The 26,721-nt window shown below is 44.8% G+C and overlaps 1 protein-coding gene across 1 annotated transcript in view; it reads left to right on the top strand.

Annotated features, from left to right (window-relative positions):
- The window catches only part of CIB4 (calcium and integrin binding family member 4), a 36,533-nt gene extending 21,038 nt beyond the window's left edge, over nucleotides 1–15,495 (top strand). The window contains exons 3-6 of the mRNA XM_056853409.1: nucleotides 12,886–13,027; nucleotides 14,592–14,701; nucleotides 14,986–15,074; nucleotides 15,474–15,495. Of these exons, the coding sequence (XP_056709387.1) occupies nucleotides 12,886–13,027; nucleotides 14,592–14,701; nucleotides 14,986–15,074; nucleotides 15,474–15,495 (363 nt within the window). The remainder of the gene's footprint in view (nucleotides 1–12,885; nucleotides 13,028–14,591; nucleotides 14,702–14,985; nucleotides 15,075–15,473) is intronic.
- Nucleotides 15,496–26,721: the final 11,226 nt, after the last annotated feature.

Here is a 26,721-nt window from a genome sequence, read left to right as displayed (position 1 = left end):
TACCTCCCTAATTAGCCTGCATTGCAGAAGCTGGCTATTTTCAGCCTCGCCTCTTGACATTCGCGAGCCGTGTCAACAAACACAAATAGATAAACGGCTTTTGGCTTTTATTAAAAAGTCATCTGTAAAACGCTGCTTTGCCATTCAGGAGTGTGGAAGAAAAAAAAGAACATCCGAGGCGGAGGCAGGCTTCTGTGTGATCCTGAACAAAAACACACACTTGGCTTTTGTTCTTCAAACTTGGCAGGGGAGTGGGCCGCCTCTTAACCTCATGGTGACAGGCATCCCATGACCAGCTCTCGTGTGACCCCGGGCACTTTTAATTCATGTCCTAGTTCTCAGACTCTTGGGAAGTGACTCTAAGGCAGAGGATATCAGGCCCCTACAGATTGCATCAGCAAGAATCTGTCTCACAGGCCTCCACTCCCAAAGCCTCCCTGAAGCACAGTCTGAGGGGCCATGGCTCAGTGGTAGATCATCTGCTTGGCATGCCAAAGGTCCCAGGTTCAATCCCTAGCACCTCCAGAGGAAAAGAACAGGTAGGAGGTGATGTGAAAGACCTCTGAGATCCTGGAGAGCCGCTGCCCGTCTGGGTAAACAAGACTGATGGTGTGATTCAGTATAAGGCATGTGAGAGAGGCCATTATGTAGGCCAAGGACTTCAGACCAAACTGTGCCCTGAAACCAGGGGCTGAGACTCCTCTAGTGCAGATGGAGGACCTACAGCTCTACCACATCCGCCTTTAAATTCCTGTTATGCTCTTACCTGAGGGGTGGTGTTTGAACACTCTGTAGGCCAACACCACTTGTTAGGAGCTCAGCTGGGCCCAGCTGAACCAACACCTGCCTTCTCTGGGAGTTCTCCCAGGTCCTGAAGAGCCCATTCTTCACCAAGTTCTGGGCCTCAGGGAACTGCTTTCTGATGCTGGACAGCTCCTGCTCAAGGCTGGTCTCCTCCAGGCCTTTCTTGGCACTGCACAAGTTCCCAACCTGGTCTGTGCTACAGTCTCACATGGCTCTTTGGTAAGTTTAGGGAAAGGGGAGCATTCCTACATTTGACTGGCAAGGTCTGTGCTTCCGTGGTAAGAGTCCATACTGGACATGACTTTCTATATGAACGTCCCAGGTTCAGTCCTTAGCTCCTCTAGTTATAGGATCCTAGATGCTGGGAAAGACCTTTCTCTGTGGGAAGCCTTGGAGAGCCACTGCCAGTCAGTGCAGAAATACCAAGCAAGATCATTCAATGGCCTGGCTCGGTATATGGCAGTTTTGTAATGTGTATCTTTTAGAATTTTGCTTGAAATCTAAGCCTTTTTTTGGATGGATACAAACTACATTTTCTTCCTAAGCAACTCTGGCTTTTTTCTTTTTTCTTTTTTTTTTGGCAACCCCTTACAGTGTGTCTCTTGGTCCTCCCCCCCCCTGCAAACAAAAAGCACAAACAGTTATGATTTCAAGGTCCTTTTTGTAACTATTTCCCACAGTCTGTCTGTCTGTGCTGAAATGAAGAATTTCCCTGCAGGCAAAGACATTTCCTTGGAATACAAAATGCAAAATTTTACGCTGATCAAATGGGTTGAGAGCTACCGTGCTGGCATTTGGGATACAGTGTGTGCTTTGGAAAATAGCTTTTCTCATTCTCCCGATGGGCTGTGTTTGAACAATTCCGGGCTCTCAGTTGTGAGCCTATCTTGATCACCAATCACCCCACAAAGCTGTGCTGGGGACAGAGAAGATAAAGATGATGAAAGTCAGCTACCACCAAACTCCTTGTGGGCCACTATTGGCCTCTTTCCCTGCCCATAATTGGCTATGCCACTGTGCAGCAGATGGGTTAACTGTGTGGAATGAAAGAACACTTGGGGGCGGACTGTAGGTATGCAAAGAATACCATCCAATGGGAAGTTCTCCTGCATACGCTCCACTGAAATGACATTTTTTTTTGCAGGCCAGATAGTCTTGGCACTATCATGGAATCATAGAGTTGGAAGGGACCACCAGGGTCATCTAGTCCAACCCCCTATGACACATGCTGTTTTATAGCCCTATGAGGAAAGGCTGAGGGAGTTGGGAATGTTTAGTCTGGAGAAGAGAAAGTTGAGGGGGGACATGATTGCTCTCTTTAAGTATTTGAAGGGCTGTCACTTAGAGGAGGGCAGGGAGCTGTTCCTGTTGGTAGCAGAGGATAGGACAATAATGGGTTTAAATTGCAGTCAAAGAGTACTGGCTGGATATTAGTTCACAGTGGGTAGCCGTGTTAGTCTGTCTGCAGTAGTAGAAAAGATCAAGAGTCCAGTAGCACCTTAAAGAGTAACAAAAATATTTTCTGGCAGGGTATGAGCTTTCGTGAGCCACAGCTCACTTCTTCAGATTTGTGTACCTGAAGAAGTGAGCTGTGGCTCACGAAAGCTCATACCCTGCCAGAAAATATTTTTGTTAGTCTTTAAGGTGCTACTGGACTCTTGCTCTTTTCTACTCTGGCTGGATATTAGGAAAAAGTTTTTTTACAGTAAGAGTTGTTCGACAGTGGAATCAGCTACCTAGGGAGGTGGTGAGCTCCCCCTCACTGGCAGTCTTTAAGCAGAGGCTGGACAATCACTTGACAGGGATGCTCTAGGCTTATCCAGCATTGAGCAGGGGGTTGGACTAGATAGCCTGTATGGCCCCTTCCAACTCTATGATATGATTCTATGATATGATTCTATGATAGCATATGTCATTTTGATAATATTAGGGTGACAACGGTGATGGTGCAACCGCACTTGGAATACTATGTTCAGTTCTGCTCACACCTAAAAAAGGATATTGCAGCGCTGGAGAAGGTGCAGAAAAGAGCAGCCAAAATAATCAGGGGACTAGAGCAACTGCCCTATGAGGAGGGGTTAAAAAGCTTAGGGCTGTTTAGTTTATAAAGAAGTCAGGTAAGGGGAGACATGGTTGAGGTCTATACAATTATACATGGCGTGGAGAGAGTGGACAGGGATGAGCTTTTCTTCCTCTCTAATAATACTAGAATGTGGGGTCATCTGCTGAAGCTGAAGAATGAGTGATTAAAAAAAAAAGGATTTATTCACACAACGCTTAGTTAAATTGCGGAACTCCCTGCCCCAGGATGTGGTGATGGCTGCCAACTTAGAAGGCTTGAAGAGGAGAGTGGACATGTTCATGGAGGAGAGGGCTATTCATGGCTACTAGTCAAAATGGATACTAGTCATCATGATGCATGCCTATTTGCTCCAGGATCAGAGGAGCATGCCAAATATATTAGGTGCTGTGGAACAAAGGCCGGATGGTGCTGCTGCAGTCGTCTTGTTTGTGGGCTTCCTAGAAACACCACTGTGTTGGCCACTGTGTGAACAGACTGCTGGATTTGATGGGCCTTGGTCTGATCCAGCATGGCTTTTCTTATGTTCTTATGAAGTGACATTATTTTGCAAAGATGTTGATGTTTTAGGGGCCTTCTAAATATAATTAATTTGTCCATAATTTTGGACTTCAGGATAGGGTAAATGTATCTATTTATTTAAGAATTTGCACTCCTCTTTCCTCTCAAAGGGAGGTTAATAGCAATTTACAAAATAAATGCAAAATTTTTTTAACTTATAAGAAAGAGATATGTGATACGATATTCCAAAATCCTGGCTGGTATTGGTTTCAGAAGTCCAGCTCTCTCAGGGGCACAAGCAATAAGCCCTAGGCTAAGAGCCAAAGAACAAATATATCTTTCACTCATGCTTCTGGACACACCTGAGCTAAACACCTGCCACAGAGAAGGCACAGCCTATATCTTCTTCAGCTGGCAAAAGATGTTCCCAAACTCCCTCCCTGGCTATCCCTAGGCTAACTACAGAGGAACAGAAGGTGAGCCCAGATCTTCTTCAACTGGCACAAAATTTTCCCAGCCTCCTTCTCCTGATACAAAAGCCTCTGGCTATGCCTGGGCTAAATACTTGCAACAGAGAGAGAAGGAACAGATCTGTTCAGAAAGATCTGTTCAGCCCAGATCTTTCTTCAGCTGCAAAGAGATGTTCCATCTCTCCCACACACCCCAGATAGGACGGCAAACAGATTCCAATGGAGAGGCAAAATTCATCAGGTTTAAAACCCTGTTCTTGGATACATTCAGAAGTTCTATTTTTCATTTTAAAAAGTAAGAAGAAGTAGAGTTGGATTTTATATGCTGACTTCCTCTACTATTTAAGGAAGAATCGGCTTACAATCACCTTCCCATCCCCTCCCCACAACAGACACTCTGTGAGGTAGGTGGGGCTGAGAGAGCTCTAAGAGAGCTGCGACTTGCCCAGGGTCACCCAGCTGGCTTCATGTGCAGGAGTGGGGAAACCAACCTGGTTCTCCAGATTAGCCTCTGCTGCTCATGTTGAGGAGTAGGGAATCAAACCCGGGTTTCCAAATTAGAGTCCAACACTCCAAACCACCACTCAACTGCAATGCTCGGAAGTAGAAATAGATTCAATTTTCCCCCTTATTCCCCTCTTTACCTTCTGTATCCCTTTATAAAAACAATAAAATACATTTTAAAGATGTATGGTGGATCTCTCTGTCTAATGAAACCCGTGCCCTGCGGGAACTAGCTCAGATCGCAGGGCTTGCAAGACAGAGACGTTCGGCCTGGCTTATGGTTGAGGGCAGCGATGGTATCATCCAGAAGCTGGCCTCCCCTTCCGCTTTCCTACCCTTCCCCTCCCCTTTAACCTAGTGATTCCTATGTTTCCCTCCCTTTATATGTGTCCTTCCCTAGTGTTCGTTTTTGTTATCCATCTCCTCTCCCCCAAGGTGCGATATCTAGTTGGATGGTGGTCGCTGTTGTAACATCTCTCCTTGTATGGAACAAGTACGGTGCCATCGAATGACCTACAGATAATTTATTTTTCAGCATTGCTTTAGAATGTGTCAAATTGTTGTAATATCGTTTGTGTTATGAGATGTATTAATATTGTGATGTTAGCTGCCCTGAGGAGGGAGGGCGGGATATAAATAAAATGTATTATTGTTATTATTATGGCATCTGTATGGCCAGTAAAAGGGTGAGAGTAATTGGTGTGGGTGCGAAATAGGGACATGGCTTGAAGGCATGGGAGGGCTAATGCTTCCCAGCTAGGAATGATTTTTAGCTGTCTCGTCCCTGCTGTTTCAGCCTCTAAGTCCTCGTGCCAACATTACATCTCCCTTTGTGCAAAGCAAGCTCATGATTTCATGCCATTCCTTCACACCGAAGCTTTCACCTAAAATATATGCATTTCCCCTGCATTTTTTGTTCAGGAAGTAATGAACATTGTGCGTAGATAGTACATGGCAATGTGAAACAGTGTGTGTAAACATTAGGGAAATGGCACATCAAAACAGTGTAATGTGTGCACAAACTCTACTAATGAACTGACAAAAAGCAGAATGAAAGCATACATATCCTGGAATGCTGACTGTGGAGGCTTAGCGCATCCTTTCCATGTGCTGTGTGTATGTGTGGGATGTGAGCAATGTGCTTTAATCCTTCAGCCACAGCAAGAAGGTAAGCTTCATTGCAGGCCAATTGAGGGCTTCAGCACATCTTCCTGTGCATTCCTTATGCAGATAATTCTGTGCCTAATCCATCTAAACTGTCAGGGAATGAGCAATTATTTCCCTGGGTAGGAGATTTTGTGTGTGTGTGCTAGAGCTGCATGGAAGACTTTCTCAGCATTTGGGTAATAGCAATCCCCCTCCCCCCTTTTTTTGCTTTGAACTCCATCTCATTGAGCTCGATTTTCTGGTTGAGATTGTAAAATATGCTTGCAAAGGGAGATGTTGCTTGTCTGGTCCCCCCAAAAAGGAGAGACTGCCCCCCTCCCTCCCTGCGCAGGACTTTCCCAAACCAGCTTTTGCAAAAGCCAGATCTGCCACTGGATGATGGGGGAATGCCCTGTTGCTTTACACAGCTGTGGTGGTCAGATCAAAACTGGAGGGAGGATCAAAGGTCCCAGGAGAAGATCCCAGGACTGATTCCCATCATCTCAAGAGAAAAGGATCAGATGGTAAATGATATGAAACCCCTGAGAGCCCTTGCCAGTCAGAGTAGATAGTGCTGACCTTTGTAGACCAACGGTCTGGTTCAATCGGGTAGCTTCATGTGTAGATGCACCTGTCTCAAGTAGAAATGTGTGTAAATGTAGAAGCACGTGAACCAAAATACCAGTGCTCTGGTCCCACCCACCCCAATCACCCATCTAACAAAGGCATACTGCTACAAACATCTGAGCAGCAGTTGTCCTATAGCAACCAGATCCCTTGTGAGACTGAGCATTCTAGTAAAGGGTCTTAGGAATCTATTTGTGCCTGTTTACTAAGAGCCTGCACCAGAAGCCACAGATTTTTGGGTAAACACTAGCACATCACCCTTTGTGTGATGAAATAATTTCTGGGTTGCTCTGTAAATGATGTCATTGCACCTGGGCCATTGATTGCCCTCCCAAACTGTGAGTCCCTACTTTCCTCATTTCCTGGCTCTCAGGCAAAGGAAAGACTTTTGTACCAGCTGGGACCCCACATCCTTCAACTGGGACTGAATGTGGCTTCTGTAAGCAAAAGATGCTCTGTGGTTGAGCCACAGTTCCTTCCAAAGTAACGGATGGAGACTCAAATAGTGATTGTGTGTGTAGGGTAGCCTGGCAAGCAGTGGGAGATGGGGGAGGTGGGGAGTTCCATTTGGGAGAGGCAATTGGCATTCCAGTGCAATTACATGACTTCCAGCAGGACCTGGAAATAATGCCATTGGGGTGGGGGTATCGTTCTAGCATTTGCTCCAAACTTTATGGTTTAACCATAGAGTTTTGGGTGAACACTGGAGTATCACCTGGCACAATGACATCACTTCTGGGTCACACTGAAAGCAATGTTATTATTCCAGGGACACCAATCTTACCCCCTCCCCATATTTCACTGGGAATTTCCTCCCACTGCCCCAATGAGTGGTAGTGGGCAGCAGGAAGCTGTCAACCCTGTGTGTGTACGAATGAGACAGAGACAGAATAGATGTTGAAAGTATACAAGCATCTCTGTTTTCATCTATGAAATGTGTGTGGGAGAGAGGAGATGTAATAACTTAAGGAATCTTTCCTTTATGTGTGAAGATATACACTGAACTAATCTTCACTAATCTTTCTGTAGTATTAGAGGCTTATGCCCAGGAAAAAATCCCTCTTCACAGTATTTTGTTCAACTGTCTGTAGCTTTACGTGCAAATAAAGAGGTTGCAAACATGGGAAGGAAGTTTTGCCTTGGTTTTTCCAAACAGTAGAGCCTTTGCTTTCTTTTTGATTTCTTTATTTAGATATTTATACCCGGCTTTTCTTTCCGGTGGGGAATCAAAGCAGTGTACAACATTGTTCTTCTCTACACTATTTTATCCTAACAACAATAACTTTGTGAGGTAGGTTAGACTGAGAGAGAATGACTGGCCTAAGATCACCCAGCAACTTTCCATAGCAGAGTGGAGATTTGAACCTGGGTCACCTAGATCTTATTCTGACATTCTAACCACTACACCATGCTGGCTCTCTTTCCCATATCACATGCTGCTTATTCAACTAGAAGGGGGAAGGGTTTTGTTTGGGGGGAAAGACATACACATACCCTGCATATGTGGATCTGACCTTTGAAAGTCTCTGGATATTAGCCCATATCATTTTACAAATAAATGACTTGAAAGACAAATGTATCTACACTTCTCTCTCAAGAAACATAAAGTACTGTGCGTTTGCTTTCTTTACTCTCTGAAACAATAGCTGGGGGAATGGAAAATCACTCCGTAATCGGAAAATGATAGGGAGAGGGGCAGAGGCTGAACTGGTGGCATAAATGGATTCTTAAAACTATTTTGAATTTGGACTTGGAGGGGGCTTCAAACATGCTGGGCCAGAGAAAGGCTTTGCTATGATGGCGGGCTGCCACCTACTGAGCGACGGACGAGAACACAATGAAAACTGTTTTCCAAGCAGTTACAGCTGTATCAGTATTTCATATGTATTTGTATGTGTGGGGTGTTTGTGTGTGGGAATTTAGGACTGAGATTGAAATTTTAAAGCTGTATAGTTTGATCAGATTCTTCCCATTCCAACATAATTCCTTCCTTGAGAGAAATGCGCCTGCATGTCTTTATTTGCAAACAAGTTCTTCTTGCCTCACAGTGAATTTCCCCCATCAGAAAGGCAGATTTTCCAGTCTTTTTGCAGCATGTCAATATGTTGTAAGAATGAGGTAAAATAATCAGAAGAGTCTTCAGCAACTGAAACCAAAACCAGGCAAACCAGAACTGATGAGGATGACAACATATGAGACAAAACAAAAAACCAAATGTCAGTACTGGCTCTTTCCCTACAGGCCTCATTAAATATATGGGGCCAGAGAGTCACCATTGTGTAGGAGTTAGAGTGTTGGGCTACGATCTGGGGGACTGAAGACCCCCATTCAGCCACAGAAGGTCACTGGGTGACCTTGAACCAGTCGCGCTCTCTAAGCCTAGCCTAACTCACAGGGTTGTTGTTGTGAGGATAAAATAGGGAGGGGTGTTGTAAGCTGTTTTTGGTCCCCCTGTGGGAAAAAAGTGGTCTATGCATACCTAAATAGATAATCTTTAAGTAAATGCCTTACATAATTTCTGGAATTCTGAGTCAGTCAGTTTGGTCATACTTTATTTTAGAGATTGGGTTTCTTTTTTTTTTCTTCTTCTTCAAGCCAGTGTCTAGTTTTAGAGTTGCAATTTGTCATCCTTTCTTTCCCAAAAAGGAGAACCAAGAGCAGATAAGAAAATCTATTCTGCTGCTAATAACATGCCATGAAAAATCAGGCATGACAGGACAACCTCAGACTGTCAGCATCAAAACCCACATCAAATCATCCCTCATAACATTAAGTCATCTGCCTAAGGGCAAATATCCTCCCTTACCTCCTAAAAGGGTACTGTGTGGCCTTTGGCCGGCTTCTGCTTCAACTGACTTCTGAGTCGGCAAATCTCTGTTTCTTTTTGAAGGGATGAGCAAATGTTCCCTCTTTTGCATACACATGAACAAATGATGCTGCCTTATACTGAATCAGACCATTGGTCTATTGTCTAATATGACTCGGAACAGCGTAGTGTGGTGGTGGACACTAATCTGGTGAACTGGGCTGGTTTCCCCACTCCTACACATGAAGCCAGCTGGGTGACACATGAAGCCTTGGGCCAGTCACAGTTCTCTCCAAACTCTCTCAGCCCCACCTACCTCACAAGGTGTCTGTTGTGGGGAGAGGAAAGGGAAGGAGATTGTAAGCTGGTTTGATTCTCCTTAAAAGGTAGAGAAAGTCAGCATATAAAAACCAACTCTTCTTCTACGCTCTCTCTTAGCTAACAAAAACTTCCTTAACCCTGTGCCTTGTGAGTTTTTAGCATCAGAAATGTGCAGGTTAAGTTCAAATGCTTTTTAACCTATTTATAAGGGAACACTTTCCTTAAATCAATAACAACCTTGTTGTCCCTTTTAGTATATAATTAGCTGTGTGCGTGTGTGCATACACATGCGCACATGTGTTCAAGATCACTTGGGCATGATAAGTATGGTAGTGACCTTGAAAAATCCATCCTGACCAAGGGGGGATTGTGTTGTGGGCAGAGCTGGGTAGGATAGTATAAATTATTATGCTTTTTTGGGGGGGGAGGAGGAGGGGGAAAAAGAAGAAGAAGAAGCAGCAGCAGCAGCAGCAGCACTGGCTGCCACAGATTTAGAAAACAACCATCACTTGCAGCAATGTTCCTTCACATGGAAACTGTCATATCATAAGTTCTGTGTTTTGAAAAATTCAGAGGTGGGTCAAATAATTGCTTCAGGTGGGGTCAAACCACTAAGCAAATACCTGGTTAGGCAAGTTAGGGAATGTGGCTCAAGTCAAAATATTTGCAGTCCAGATGGTGCCAGATCCTAAATCAGGGGGTGCACATAAAACCTTTGCAAGGTTGGGGAATAAGGGGCCTTATTTACTGCCAGGGATATCAAATGACCCACATGTTCCAACAAAGGATGTACAGGCTGCTGTTTACACAAAGACATTTTTTACTCCACAGAATATTTTACTAAATATTCATAGACTATGTGAGAACCAGGTTGGTGTAGTGCTTGTAGTGTTAGTGTTTCAGGAATCGCCTGTTTGGCTTCAGCTAGATACCCAGGTCTTGGATATTGTCAAAAAGGCTAATTTCAGGTTTCTTTTCGGTTTGGGTTTATCGATATGCACAGCCCTAGTAAGGACTATTGTAAGCTGCCTCCAGGAAAAAACAACAACATTTATCTGGGGACTTCAGGACAGGCATGCTGTAATGTCTGATCTGGAAAACCTTTGGCTACCTTTCTTTGGAGTAAGAGGAATATGTTACTCCTGAGACAGAGCAACTTGCCATCACTGCCCAGATGATACACGGACACAGGGGCACGTGAAGCTGCTTTATACTGAATCAGACTCTTGGTCTATCAAGGTCAATATTGTCTACTCAAACTGGCAGCAGCTCTCCAGGGTCTCAGCCAGAGGTCTTTTACATCACCTACTGCCAGATCCTTTTAGCTGGAGATGCTGGGGATTGAACCTGGGATCTTCTGCATGCCAAGCAGATGATCTACCACTGAGCTACAGCCCCTCCCTAAATGTGATAATGTGTACACAAACATCTTCAGACAATGATGAATCTTACCTGAGATATGAAACTCTAAGAGTGACCTTGATTTAGACATTCTCTCTCTGTCTAATCTGTGCATTCAGTGCAGTCAAGTCGCTTCCAATTTAGGGCAATCCTATGAATTAATGACTTTCAAAACATCCTAAAAGCAAACACAAACTCGTACAAAGGAAAGGCAAAAAAGGATGTTGAAGGACATATCACTAAACACGTCAAGACCAACAATAAGAAATTCTTTAAGTATGTTAGGAGCAGGAAACCAGATAGGGTTTAGAACCTCTTCCACTGCTTAACAATATTTATCAAGAATCCATTCTTTCACATTTAAAACATGTTGATCAACCGCTATTTTCAAAAGGAAACTTTATAGACCGGGATCACGAGCATACGTGGAAGATGATCCAATTACCTTGGAAATGTAATCTTCTTTTTGTGGGCATTGCAAGTTAGAGTGAGGTCCCACTGCCATCTAGTTGCAGAAACAGGAAAGCGCAGACTCTTGGAGGGTGAAGAGGCCAGATTGGAAACAAGATTCTCTGCTGATTCTCTGCTTCCAGCTGTAGTCCAGAATGGAGATTCAAACCCGCGGTTCTCCCAGATCCTAGTCTAACACTGTAACTAAGGAGTTCTACCACAATGATTCTACCCAATCACCTCCAACCAAGCTAAGAAGACTTCTAGGATGCCATACTAATACATCTAAGGTGGTGTCCTCACACCACCTAACAAAGCAATCTCATCTAGGGCTGTGCAAAAAATATTTCCCGGTAAATTTCGGGTTCAGGTTTATTGAACCCACATTTTTTGGGAAATCCGAAATAAGCCAAATACCCAAATGGGTATTTTGGCTTTATTTCCGGATTTCCCAAAAAAAATTGGGTCCATTATAGTATATATGGATTTTTTTTTGAGGAGCTCTTGGGGAGTTATTTTTCAAGGTAGAGTCACCAAATTTTCAGGGTAGCTGCAAGAGACTCCTCTTGCATGAACCCTAAAGTTTGGTAAAGTTTGGGACAGGGAATCCAATTTTATGGGTCCCCGAAGGGGTTGCCCCCTCCTCCATTTTTTATGGAGAGGGTGATCCCTTTGAGGGCCCATAAAATTGGACCCCCTGTCCCAAACTTTACCAAACTTTGGGGTTCATGCAAGGAGAGTCCCTTGCAGCTACGCTGTGAATTTGGTGACTCTACCTCAAAAAATGCCCCTCCAAGGTAATAAAAAAGATTCCCAAAGGGAAATCCTGGGGAAAGCTGAATCAGAAAAAAGCCGAATACCTATTTGGCTTTTCGGCGATTGGCTATCCAGTTTAGGCTTGATTCCCAGTTTTAATATTTGGCTTAAATTAAACCCATCAAAAGCCGAAAAGGCTTTTTTCGGGTTTATTTTCAGTTCGGGTTTACCAATATGCACAGTCCTAATCTCATCTCATTTTTTAAAAAAATCTTGCCCTTCCTCTATGGAGTTTAGGACAGGAAATATACTCTCCTTTCTCACATTTGGAATGACCGGCCAGTAACTATAACAACACGGGAAGCCCATTCCTATGGGGGGGGTAGATCTGTGGCGGCCAGGAGCGGTGGAGCCACGCTGCCTCCTCTGACACTTCCTGGTCACTGCAAAGAGAGAAAAGGGGAATTTAAAATAAAAATAAAGAAAAAAGGGGGGGATTCCCCATTGAAAAAAGCAAGGCTGCACCACTAAAAAAGGTGGTGCAGCCCGCTGCAGCTCTAAGGGGCATTCCCAGGCCGAAAGGGCTCTGGAAGCTGCCTAAAGGCAGCTCCACCCCAGGCAATGCCTCACCGATGCTGGCATGGCTGTTCTCTTCTGGGATTTAGTTCCTGGACTGGCCACGCTGGCAGTGGGGACAACGGAGCTCCATCGCTCCTGTACGTTGTCATGTTTGCCCCCATGCCAGCATGTTTCCCACTTTATCCTGTGATAAAGTGGCACCTATGCCGGCACAGGGTCACGTTGGCTCCTATGGGGGTTTGGGCCCCCTCCTCAGGATTGCAGCCTTATATCATGAGAGAGGGTTTTTGGTAACTACTGTGCCACCTTGTTCGAGTGAGAATTTGTGTCTGACTATCAGGAAGAGCCATAATCTCACCAGACAGAAGCTACAGGAAGAAGTTCCCTATTGTAAGAAAGTGTGGAAACTATTAATACCACACCCTTCTCTTTTCGTTCAGGTCAATCCCTTCAGGGACAGAATCTGCAAGGTGTTCTCCACAGACGGCTACTTCACGTTTGACGACATCATTGGGATGGCATCCGTCTTCAGTGATCTGGCGTGTCCCATCCTTAAGATTGAATATGTTTTTCGAATGTATGGTATGACGTTCCTTTCAATAGTGTTTCTCATGGCAAGACTCAAGAAACAATAGAGCCCCAGAAGTCAGGAGAGAGTCATTGGCTCAGCAGGTGCTGGCAGACAGCATAGGTACAAACAAACTTGGCAAGACTGGCACCAGCTTTTTTTTAGGATCAGGGCCCCAAAGGCAAAGACCTGTACTGAAGAGGCAAGCTCACTTGCCCAAGTCCAAAGAGGAAGTGTTTAGATGAGGGAAGGGAGGCAAGAACATGCTGTTGGAAATTGGAGAGAGACCATCATCGAGTGGCAGATCATATGCTTTGCATCCCAGGTTCAGTCCCTGGTGACCCAATTGAACAGGATCTCAGTTATCAGGATGCTGCAAATTTTGCAGTGAAACTGCAGCAGCCGAACATACTGAGTTCAATGCTTACAATCACATCACGAGACGAACAGATTTGTTCAGTTGCCTCATGGGAAATGGTGAACAGGAGGTGAGCCGAATGGGCAGGTGTTCAAGCATCCCTACCTGGGTTTTTTTAAAATATGCTTATATTTGTATGTGTCCATGTGTTTACAGACACAAAGCTGCCTTCTACTGAGCCTCTGCAGCCCAGAATGATCTACTCTGGCTGACAGCAGCTGTCCAGCATTTCTGGCTGGAGTCTCTTTCCCTTCACCTTTTCCCTATGATCCCTTCTTTAATTGGAGATGCCAGGGGTTGAACCTGGGACTTCTGCATGCATAGCACATCCTCTGTCCCTAAGTTATGGCCCCTCATCATCCTTTTAATGAACAACCCTTCTGCCTACTTGTTATCATACCATCTGCAGTGGGCAGACCTTACTGGAGTACAAACAATGATTCCACAACTCACCTAGAACATGAGAAAAGACATGCTGGATCAGACCAAGGCCCATTAAGTCCAGCAGTCTGTTCACACAGTGGCCAACCAGGCTCAGAAGCCCACAATGCAGCAGCATTGTCCTGCCTGTGCTCCACAGCACCTAATATACCAGGTGCACTCCTCTGATACTAGAGAGAATAGGTATGCATCGTGACTAGTATTCATTTTGACTAGTATTCATTTTGACGGATTTTCATATCAATGTTTGTGGTGTTTGTATGTACTTCATTTAGATATATAACATGCATGTAGACTGTAAAACTGATTTACTGACGCATGAATAATGTTAAAAACTCCTGACGTTTTTACAGGGGGAAAATCTGGTGGGCAGGAATAGAAGATTAAAGTTCAGTTGGTGCATGGGAGAAGTGGATTCAAACATGGAAAGAATGCAAAATTCACAATGCCACCTTTTAAGATGAAGCGGGATGCCTCTGATTACTGGGTGATGGGGAGGAGCATTGGGGAATGGTTGTCAACTCTACAGCCTGCTTGCGGACCTCCCTGAATTAACTGGCTGGTCACAGTTGGGTGAACAGTGGGGTAGATGGATCTTTGGTTTGCTCCTGGCCAGCAATTCTTAATGGATTTGGGTGAGGGGGCTAACTTGGCTGCACTTTTGCCTTACACCTTCCTGAAATCACACCCTGTCCCTCTATTGTGCAATTCCTCACCAGATTTCAACGAGGATGGCTTCGTTGACCAAGAAGACCTTCAAAAGGTCATCCGCCGATTGCTCACTAGCAAAAACCTCAGAGAGGAAGCGATCGTGTCCATGGCCAACCGTGTGCGTATCCTCATAGCAACACCTTTCTTTTACGATCTCCCCAGATATTGTCGAGCCAGAGGTTTGCTGCAGTGGCAAGTTCTGAGAGGGCCAATCCATGGGATGGGAGGGACAGAGAACTGACTATGAGCTACTAAAGTCTACAAGAGACTGTGATCTCAACTTAGGTACCTGGTTCAGCGCCAAAAGGTTTCTCATATGGACTTCTTGTGTTGCCCTGTGTCAGTATGATCAGAGAGGGATCATTGGTCAGGATTAATACATCTTTTTTCTATTCCAAGTAGGTTGTGAAGGATGCTGACTTGGATAATGACAAAATGCTCTCTTTGACAGAGTTTGAATATGCCATGACACAGCGTCCGGACTTCCTACAGTAAGAAATGATTTCTAGTGTGCCAGACTTTGCCTGCTGCCCCATAAACTGTATCTGAGCCCTAGAGCCTCCATCCTTTTCTTAGCTTATTCTACCACATAGTTTTGTATTTATGAGAGGGAGCTGTCAGCTGGAGATTTGTTCTAGAACAGGAATTCTGCGGGCCTTTTCATAGATTCTTCCGTAAAGTTACATGGGTTACCTCTGTATCAAGAACAAATAGGGTTATCTTGATAGGAGGTGAAGCTGGCTTTCTCCAGTGGGAGCCCCTTCCAAAGACCCACCAGGAGCCAATCCCTGACCACCCAAAAGTCAGTTTGAATAAGATGCCTCTGCATCTTGGATTTTGGCCAGTCTCTGGGATCCCAGCCCAGGAATCTAATGGACCTCTTCTCTCAGCTCCTTTAGGATCTACTTCTGACGCAGGGGAAGGAGAAAGAGAGCATGAAAGATGCAGCTAGCTTGTGAGTGACGACAGACAACACCAAATCCCCCACCAGCCTCCATATTGATTTTTAGTGAGGCCCCCCAGCTGACAAATCTGTCTTATGTATTTTTCAACAGATATGGGAATAAAAGGTGGTTAAGAATAAAGGAGAGAAAGAGCCTGCCAAGTTCTTGGTTTTCATTTTCACACAGGGGTGGCCATGATGGGTGGCACTGGGCAGGGAGAGGAAGAGGACAGGCTGTAGAAAACTCTAAACCTTGATCAGATAGATAGCTGCTGCTGTGGCAAACAGACATCAAAATGGCAGTATTGGTTTGCACAGGCATCAGCTGATACAGCCATTTGCCTTTCATTTTTATTTTTGCATACTGCCTTCAGAGGCTTCCCGGAGGGCATGGTGAATCAGGGAGACTCCCCCAGGCCCCACACTTGGAGGGGGGAGCTGTTCCTGGAAGATAACACTGGCCGACTGGCCTCCCAGCAAACCAGTGGCACCTTGGGGATGAAGCTGCACTTCCAGCACTAAGCCTCTAGGGGAGACACTGCAGTCCAGGTGACTGATGGTAGCTTGGGAAGGGAAGACTCATGAGGCCAGGAAGCCTTGTGAGACTGGGGGAAGGGGGGACCCGCTTGTCCTGGGCGCCCTCCCCCTGATTGTCCTGGCTTTCAGTCTGCCCTGTTATGCAGAGGAAGGCAATGACAAACCACCTCTGAAAGTCTCTTGCCTTGAAAACCCTACAGGGTCTCCATAAGGTAGCTGTGATTTGACAGCACGCACACATGCACAACGCCTTCATAAGGAAACCCCGCCCCCCTCTGCCCTAAGCATTCCAGGCCAGGAAAGGTTGATGACGATGCAAATCCCTGACATTCTCCCAACTCAGCACTGAGCAACAGGCCCAATGTTTAGAGGGTGAGCCATCAAGACCTGCCAAACCCAGCATCGAGCCAGCTGGACAAATTTGATCACAGCCCAAAGAGGCCTGCTCCTCCCACCCCAGGGGGAGGTGGATCCTTTTCGCATGGCAAGAGTCACTGCCGTGATTATTTATAGAGTGCAGGTCGCTATGCAGAGGAAGGCCATGGCAAACCACCTCTGTTAGTCTCTTGCCTGGAAAACCCTGCTGGGCTGCCATAAGTCGGCTGCCACTTGACGGCGCTTTATACACACAAACATTCCCATCGCTGTAGTTGATTTTTTTAAAAATTCTCCAGTGCCAGTTTATACACATCATTTTGCGCCTCTTTATTCCATTGATCTTTCATATGGCATTTATGCACAATGGATGCAAAAATTACATTGAAAAGTGCATTAATTTTCACAGGAAGATTCAGTGCAAGGAAAGAGAAACTGGTGTGAAAATAAAGACGCAAAAGGTAAAGACTCACAAGGGACAAACAAAATCAAAAGGGGGATGTTCAAATTGAACTACCCAACTGCCAAAATCTGGGTTTTTTTCTTAGTCCTTTTAAAATATTTTTTTATTAATTTTTATAAAATAAAAAATAATATCAAAACATCACAGATTATAAATCATATAAACAAATAACTAAAAAACAAAACAAAAATACAAAAATACAAAGAATACAAATAACGAACACTTATATTACTGTTTTACATCTTCTCATATAATATTATTGAATAAACAGTGCCCGAATACCCACCACTCCTGGACTTCCGGAGAGGTATTCTGACAGTACTTAACAAATCTTAAACTATCATTATCTATACTACATTTTTCTATAATTCATTAACTATACTTGTAAAATTCATTTTTGCCAGTTGATCCCAAAATGTGATGGCCTTCTTAGTCCTGAAGACCCAAAGTGTTCCTCAAAAACTTAACAGGGATTCCTTAGTGACCAAGTCAATAGCAGCAACCAAGTGGTCCAGAATTATAGTCCCTCCCCTACGATGGTTCTTTATAATATGAAACAGCAGGGGAACGTTGTATGGGTTTGTAGCAAGTGCCCTGGGTAAACTAAGCATATGACCTGGAAAACTTCCCAGAATCCTTCAGAACACTTCCCAGAATCCTCTTCTGTAGCCAGAGGCTCCTGTTGACTTGCTTGCAGACCAGTCAATGTGGTCTTCGGATTCCCCAGAAGGCAGAAGGTTTAAAAGCCATGCCTCAGCCTGCTGCTGCCACATCTCCCTCCAGTATGTCAGGATCAGGCTCCAGCTGAGAGTCTTCCCCCATCTAAATTCCCAAATACCACTTCTGAGGTAAGGCCAAAGGAAGGGAAGGCTGCAGCCAAGTGAACACACTTCCATTGTGAAAACACATGAACACATGAAGCTGCCTTATACTGAATCAGACCCTTGGTCCATCAGAGTCAGTATTGTCTACTCAGACCGGCAGCAGCTCTCCAGGGTCTCAGGCAGGGGTCTTTCACATCACCTACTTGCCTAGTCCCTTTAACTGGAGATGCCGGGGATTGAACCTGGGACCTTCTGCATGCCAAACAGATGCTCTACCACTGAGCCGCATCCCCTTCCCCTTCTTGCCCAACAACCAGATCTCTCTTGAGGTTCCCACCGGAGTAGGGTTGTGCCTGGAGTAGGGTTGACAACGCCAGCAAACCTGGAGAAAAATGTCCTGCCCCTTTAACAAAAGCACAATATATGGAAATAGGCTGCTGAAGTACTTCTTCTTCTTCTTATTTCCTTAAGCCCCATTTGATATATCTTTCTTCTAATATACACTTTGAATTATTGTGTGCTAATTTTTGGCTGAACAGCTGAGTAAAAAAAAAGAAATCCCAACCAATAAATAAACCAATAAACAAACAAACAATAAGGCACCAGTACTGATTCAGAAAATGGTGTTTTGGCTACTTTCTTGGAAAGTTTTTTAAAATCTATTTTTTAAAAAATGTATGTCAGTTCATGTAGTTCACCTTTCTGTTTCATGAGGTGCTAAGAATCAATAAAATCATACATATGTAAACTAAACTCAAACACACACACAGCCAAACTTACTTACACATGTATTTATTTCTAAATACAGATAACACATTTTGGTTACAGATTCAGATGGCAGCATTAAGGGCAGGTAGGGTTGCCAGCTCTGGGTTGGGAAATAGCTGGAGATATTGGGAGTGGAGCCTGAGGAGGGTGGGGTTTGGGGAGGGGGGACTTTAATGGGGTATAATGCCATAGAGTCCACTTTCCAAAGTGGCCATTTTCTGAGATGATCTCTGTTGCCTGGATCACCTATAATAGAAGGAGATCTCCAGCCACCACCTGGATGTTGGCAACACTAGGGACAGGGGAGGAGCAGGTAGCAGCAAGCAATTGATTATCCCCAGCTGGATGAAAAAAGCAGCAGCACCACAAGACCTCGTGCACAGCCTCTGCTTCCAGCTATGGGTTGCCAACATCCAGGTGGCGGTTAGAAATCTCCTGCTATTACAACCGATCTCCAGCTGATAGAGATCAGTTTACCTGGAGAAAATGGCTATTTTGGCAATTGGACTCTATGGCATCGAAGTCCCTCCCCTCCCCAAACCTCACCCTCCTTAGGCTCTGCCCCAAAACCCTCCCACCGGTGGCGACGAGGGACCTTGCAAGCTTATTCCAGCACCAATGACAACCAGTTGTAAACAAGCATCTCCAGGCCAAGCCCCACCCCCACCCCCATCCTGTTTACTGAGAAAGCCAAAGAAGGCAGATTAGGGTTGCCAGCTCCAGGTCAGGAAACACCTGGAGATTTTGGGGTGGAGCCTGAGGAGGGCAGGGTTTAGAGAGGGGAAGGATTTCAATGCCATAAAGTCCAATTGCCAAAGTGGCCATTTTCTCCAGGTGAACTGATCTCTGTCGTCTGGGGATCAGTTGTAATAGCGGGAGATCTCCAGCCACCATCTGGAAGTTGGCAACCCTAAGACAGATTCCAGCATGCAGACATTGGTAACAGGAACAGCCTGCATCCAATTAGGAGCTCTCAAAAGTGGGGAGAGACCCAGATTGGCCTTTAGGCTGACCTTGCCTTAAGAGCTACATTGCATCAGCTCTTACCAGAGAAAATGGGTAAGACTGGCGGGAACCTCAACAGACATGAAACCCACCTTCTGCTCCTGGTCCTCTGCCTACCAACTTCTTATACAGCGGTGTCTGCAGTCCAGCCTAGATAATGTGGCAGAAGCAGACAGCAAGGGCACTACAGAAAGGATGCCTCTGGAATAAGGAGTGCTGGATTACTTGAGCAAACAAGACAGGCAGCTGAAAGATCCTACAAGGGGTCTGATGAAGTGAGCTTAACTCATGCAAGCTTATGCCCTGGAAAAATCTGTTGGTTGTTAAGGTGCCATTGGTCTCAAATTTTGTTCTCCTCCAAGGCAAGGCTCATCTAGAAATCTGGCCTTCCTTCCAATCACCAGAGAGTATCTCCCAGACCCTGACCATGGTTACAATCCATCTACCAAGTCTTCTAGAAATGATGTTTTTAAGGAAAGATGCAGCTCCATAGAGTATTGCCTTCAGCTATCCCTTTCTTAAGAGAGCCAGCAAGGTGTAGTGGTTAAGAGCAGTAGACTCTAATCTTGTGAACCGGGTTCGATTCCCCGCTCCTCCACATAAAGCCTGCTGGGCGACCTTGGGTCAGTCACAGTTCCCTCAGAACTCTCTCAGCCCATGGAGAGGCAGGCAATGGCAAACCACCTCAGAACGTCTCTTGCCTTGAAAACACTACGAGGTCGCCATGAGTCAGCTGTGACTTGATGGCATTTTCCACCATTCCTGTCTTCCCCTTGGTAAGCCCCTGTCTATTACAATTGATCTACAGAAAATCCTACGAGGTAGGTTATGGTTAGAAAGAGTGACTGGCCCAAGGTCCCCCGGTGAGCTTCCGTGATTGAGAAGGGGTTTGAACACAGGCCTCCCCAGTCTGCCACTCATCCATGTGCTCTGCAGCATCTCAGCCACAACTCACTTACTAATTCTTCACACAACGAAACTGGTTTGACAGACTAGGCCTCCGATTCCCCCCCCCCTCTGTTACAAGCATGCCCCAGAGTCTTGTTTGCTTTGTGAAGCAAGCTTGAGATATTGTATGTACACGCATTACACACAAACTGTGCTTATTTATTTAAATATTTATATCTCACTTTCCTCCCCAGTGGGCCCAAAGCAGATTACAACATTGTTCTCCCCTCCTCCATTTTATCCTCAAACAACCACTTTGTGAGGTAGGTTAGGCTGAGGATGTGTGACTGGCCCAGGGTCACCCAGCAAGCTTTCATGGCGGGGTGGGGACTTGAGCCTGGGTCTCCCAGATCCTAGCCTGAGACTCTATTACTACACCTCGCTGTTTGTGGGAATGTCTTGCTGTACATTTATACTGATTTGTGTCCAGAGACCAGTACGCTAAAAAATCAAAACCCCAGTTCATACATAGTGTTGAGTGAATGCACGTATAGTTGTGAGGATGCCCAAAGTACATGTACAAGCAGTTTAAGTGTGCACAGTGAACACTGGCTTGGATCTCATGGAATATTTCTGCATGCAGAATAGTCTTTATACAAACAGAAGCACTAAAATTGTTCTTCATTATCCCCCTGAGTAAAAGTGACTGTTATCCCTGCTGTCTTTTCTGCCTGCGAAGAATGTTAACACAATGGTACAATTTCAAAAGCCAATAAAATAATGCTAATCATATGTTGCATATTGAATTGTTCTATATATATATTGTTGTTTGGTTAAAAACTATATTTAAATTGTGCTGTGTCGCTGCGGCAATTGTGCTAACACTTGTGCAAGTTGAACCACGCAAAGTAAAATTTCCTTCATGCTTATGCATTGCTGGAACCACATCTCTAAGGGAACATATATAAGTGAACCTGAGTAAAGGGGCTAGAGTTACTTCACTTATTAATGGGTGATCGAGCTACCCAAAAACTCCAGCACATAAACCGTAAACCCATTAGTTGGTTTAGTTCAGAAGGAGCCAGATTGAGCCATGTTCCCAAAGAGCAACCCACACTGATGAGACAAAGATTAAAACTATGTTTGTAAAGAATAGCTCTTTTCGAATGCTAGCAGAAGAGTGTGGGACCCAGTTTCAAAGAGCAAAACTGAGTGGAGGTTGAAGGGTTAAATCCCCCCTCTTTCCTGCATGCCCCTGAGGCAAAGTGAGAGTTCAATCTGCAAATGAGAGTACAAGAGACCAGATCTCTTTTTGAACTCTAAATCAGTATTGCTGGCAGTGGCTGTTGGAGTTTCATTTTGGCTAGGCTGGGCAAGAAAGTACATGCAGCAGAATGAGGAAAAGAGGAAAAGCTGAGTTAGACACTAGCATGGAGCAAATGGAAGGTTTGGGGGGCATTTAATCACTAGACTCCCTCCCCACTGGTATTGTTCCTGTTGTCTGCAGCTTACCCTGGCTATTGCTGGGCAACAAGACTTAGCGATACAGTCAAGAAAAAAACCTGCTTTATGATATCCCACTCTCAAATCTTTCTTCCTCCTGATCCAGCTTTGCTCCAAAAGGCTCTTGCTCAGGCTCTGTATTCGAAATAGCTGTCTCGGACCTCTCTCTCTTGTGAGGTCACCCTCTTCCCCGAAGGGAAAGTCTGGTATGTCCGCAGGTTCTCCGGAGACACCCGGTGGAGATGCCACAAGGATTTGGCACTCAGGGGTGGGCTAAAGGAGGGAAGCAAGCACAAGAATGGAGAAAAGGGTCACATCATGGCTGCTGGCTGATTCCAGAGAAGCTACTGCAGCAGTATAGCAGAGGTGGAAACTCCAAGGCTTGACTACCTCCGCATACCTGAAGAGTACAGGGCCCATACTTTCCCCCCCCCAGATGGAACTTGATTTGCAATTCATTCTTCCTCAAAAAATTAAGATGGGTCTCAATTAGGGTTGCCAACTCTGGGTTGGGAAGCTCTGGAGATTTGGGGAGGAAACCTGGGGAGAGTGGGGCTTGGGGAAAGGAGAGACTTTAGCAGGACATGCAATTGAATCCACCTTCCAAAGCAACCATTTTCTCCAGGGGAACTAGTCTCTGGAGTCTGGAGATAAGATGTAAATCTGGGAGATCTCCAGGCCCCACCTGGAGGTTGGCAAATCTCTTCTTAATGCATATTTATATTTGCTGATTTAAAAATGTATAACCAACATCACTTAAAGCACTTATGGCAGCATTTAAGACTCCAAGAATGTAGGAAGATCCCTTCTCAATTAGAACAATGGTCTATCTAGTCCAGCATCCTGTTGTCTGTGGTGGCCAACCAGGTACTCTTGGAAGGGCCACCAGCAGAGGTAGAAAAGCCAAAGCTTCCCTCTCCTTGTCCCACCTTGCTACTGGTATTGATATACTGCCTTGGAATATGGAGGCGCCATTTAGCTATCATAGCTATAGCTATTGCTGGACCTCACTGTTATGACCTTCTTATGCCCATCAAAAGTCCACTAAACTAGGAGCCATCATTACTTTTGGTGAGTCCTACACAAGTAATTTATGCACTGTTTGAAGTAGTACTTTTTTTTGTCAGTCCCAAATCTACTGCGCTTCAACCTCATTGGTTGCCAACAAGTTCTAGTATTATGAGAATGGGGGCGGGGGGCGTTCTCTCTATGCACTTTATCCGTACCATGCATCACTGTAGAAGTCTCTGGTTTAGCAAGTCAGCTTTATGTGCAAAAAGACAAAATTTAAAAATTGTCTTAAAAAGACAAAATCAAAATAGTAAAAAGCTACATTTCATTTTAAAAGCTCATATTTAGAAGTGAAAAAAGCACCGTACACCAAACAAAGCAATGTAATGTTCTTCACAGTCTTAACCCAATGATCCTGTTTTCGCCTCCCACTTTTCCCAGATTCCCTTCCAAGGTGCTCATAAAATACAAATAGACCAGACCTTCAGTTCTTTTCATATTGATTTAAAGAAACAGCCAACAGGTGTCTGGCTGTTTTCAGGGGTCTTTTTTTATTATTTTTTATTTTTTGGAAATTAGTTTTCTGGCTGTGCTTCAAGCATGAATACTCCTAGCTCACAAGAGATTTTTTTAAAAACCGAAGCAAGAAAAAATTCAGGGTCAGGCACTCTGAAAGAAAAGCAAGCACCACCGACAAAAAATGTAATTCTGGCAAACAGGCTCTCGGTGGAGTCTCAACAGTGCAGAAGTTTTGCTGCATAATTGGGAACATGAAATCTGACAATTTCCTGGGTGGTTTCTTTCTCCCAGCATATGGAAACCAATGTTCCAAATACAGAAGACTTTTTCTCTAGTCTCTGGGAGGTAAAATTCTTGCTATGAATCATTTTAAAGATCTTTTAGCTATGTGAACCAGTGTGCATATAGTTCATTGCTCATCACCACAGCCTAATGAGAAACAGTTAAGGCTGGGGCTGATTTAGCATCTTGCAAGTCAAGGTGGCACCTGGAGATCTCCCGCTATTACAGTTGATCTCCAGGTGACAGAGATCAGTTCACCTGGAGAAAATGGCCACTTTGGAAGGTGGCCTCTATGGCATTATACTCCATTGAAGTCCCTCACCAAACCCCGCCTTCCTCAGGCTCCACCCCCAAAATCTCCAGGTATTTCCCAACCTGGAGCTGGCAACCCTAAGCCAAGGGGAGCTTTTTGAAACTCTCTTCGTAGGAACAGGTTGTCAGTGCCTTAAGTCAGTTCCAGAATGGTGCATGCAGATCAAAAAGCAGTAGATGACCCTTTGCAAGACAGTTTTAAAAAGACAATCAGTTTTCACCTGAGACAATGCCTTCCTCCTGATCCCAGTTGTTCTAACTCAACATGTAGCCTAATCCTATGCAGGTTAAATTGGAAATAGCTCCATTGAACTGAGTTCAGTGGAGCTTACTTTCAGGTTACAGTGCATAAGACTGCAGCCTTAGCAAATTGTGGCAATTCTGAGTTTGATCTGTGTTATCTGGCAAAGGGATCTTGTGGGTTATTCAGTGGGGAGAGGAAGGAACTCACAAGAATTAGCATAGGACACAGGAGCACAAGCCCAAACTGAAAGAAGTCTGGACCATTTTAAATGTGACACTAGGGGTGTGGAAAGCTGCTGTCCAGGCAGGGTTTCACATGGGCCATTGTCTAAAGCATTCTTGTGTGTACCTACAAAAAATCTAGGGCTCAGATGAAAGGCAAGTTGATATATAAATGCTGCACACAAAGGGGCTTGTACCAAGAAATCATTCCCTTTTTTTGTTTGTTTGTTCGCTTTCTTGGTGTCTTGTTTTACAATCAGCTCTCATTTTCCCACTTTGTTACAGATCTCAGAAGCTAAAAAGGGTCAGCCCTTGTAAGAATTTGAATGGGAGGCCTCCAAGGAACACCAGGGCCATGACGTGGAAGCAGGCAATGGCAAAGCACCTCCGAAGGTCTCTTGCCTTGAAAACCCTATGGGGTCGCCATAAGTCAGCTGACTTAATGGCACACACACACACACACACACAGAGAACTGTGTGGAACTGCAGTTTTCTTCCACTAGATGGTGATCGTGAAACATAGGTCCACATAGTCACACACACACTTGAATGCTGGCGAGTTGTGTTATTCTGGTCTGTCTTAACTAAAAGATACTTAATTATATGGCTTTTGTTTTTCGATTTGGCTATGGACTAAAACTGCTACTTTTTTTGCCTACTTTGGGAGTATAAGTATTTAGCCACTGCAGAGAAATGAAAACTTGAATTGGAGGGGAAAGAACCTTGGAAGTTTCATAAGGTAAAGCAGTCACAATTTGGCTTATATTGACTCTTGGTTTAGTCCATAAACTCCAGCAGTGTTAATATAAGGATTACTACATTATTCATCCGCTCTCAGCCTTTAAAGGGATTTGTGCAGTCCGTTTGGCATCAGTGGGACATTTGATCAAATACTGGTTGTTATATTTTCAACTGGAAGGTTTCAGTTTTTCGCTTCTTCTTCCCAGCATACCAAGGGCACAAACAAATATCAGCTGCCTCCACCCTGTGTGTCCACTGAAGCTAGCAAAACATCCTACATAGGATGCAGGCAATGAGGCTTTAAGATCTCATCCAAAAGAGCCCTCCCCCTTTCCCCTTCTTCCAGCAGGCACTGCACACAAAAATTCTGGAGAACCTGAAACCTTACAAGTCGTGGTGGGTTAGTTCCTGTCTAAATTCCATGCATGGAAATGCAACTTCCCTGTCTCCCTGCCCTAAGCATCCCAAAATGCCCCTGAAATGCTGTTCTTGGGGGACAGGAGACTCCACCCCAGGAACAACATGGGAGGGGGGGCTGAGGGCTGCTACAAAAGGGGAAATTGCCCCCTCTTCTTTGCCCAGGCTTCTTTTCAAGAGGATACAACTCAATGTTGTATTAGTTTGGCTTCTGATTTTAGGTTCTGCTGTGGAGCAACATGTCATCAAGTTACAACCAACTCATGGCGACCCCTTGCACAGGGTGTTCCAGGTAAGAGACAAACAGATGTGGATTGCCATTGTCTTCCTCTGCATAGCCACCCCAGCCTTCCTTGGTAGTCTCCCATCCAAGCACTAACTGTGGCCGACTCTGCTTAGCTTTCAAGGTTTGACGAGCTCGGGCTAAGCTGGGCTATTCCCACAAAGCACCTATGAATATCTCTTGCCTTAAAAACCCTATGGTGTCACCACTAGGACCATCACCGCCACTTACCTTTTTTTTCCCTGCTCACAGACATGAGATATTCCAAAAAGTCTTAACGTGCATATACCAAAATAGCTGAAATCTGGGGCAAATGGGATCAGTCCACATTTGTTTTATGAAGGAAAAATTAAAAGTCCGGAATAAACATCTGCCTCCCGTTGTACACAGATATTTTACCAAGGCTTACGGTTAGCAGAATGACCACAGGTGACTGCCTTAGAGCATGTTACTTCTGGGAATCCTTTTACTGCAGCAGCTAATAGAAAGGACTTCCCTTTGATGCAAATAGGAACAACCTGGCATGAAAAAAGTGCCTGTGACTATAGGAAGCATAGGAGCAGGAAGGAGCCTAATAGGCCAGCTACTCCAACCCTGCTGTTCAGTGCAGGAAATCCAAACCTAGAGCATTCTGAAGGAGACATAAGAGTTCTATGACAGCCAGCATGGTATAGTGGTTGAAGTGTCAGAGTAGGATCTGAGAAACCCAGGTTCAAATCCCCCTCTACCATGGAAGCTTGCTTGGTGACCTTGGGCCAGTTACATGTCCTTAGCCTAACTTATGTCATAGGGTTATTGCAAG

This window comes from Euleptes europaea, chromosome 7, assembly GCF_029931775.1.
Source record: "Euleptes europaea isolate rEulEur1 chromosome 7, rEulEur1.hap1, whole genome shotgun sequence".
In the NCBI taxonomy this organism is placed as follows: Eukaryota; Metazoa; Chordata; class Lepidosauria; order Squamata; family Sphaerodactylidae; genus Euleptes; species Euleptes europaea.
The sequence above is the reverse complement of the archived record's forward strand: the minus strand, read 5'-3'. Positions and strand labels throughout refer to the sequence as shown.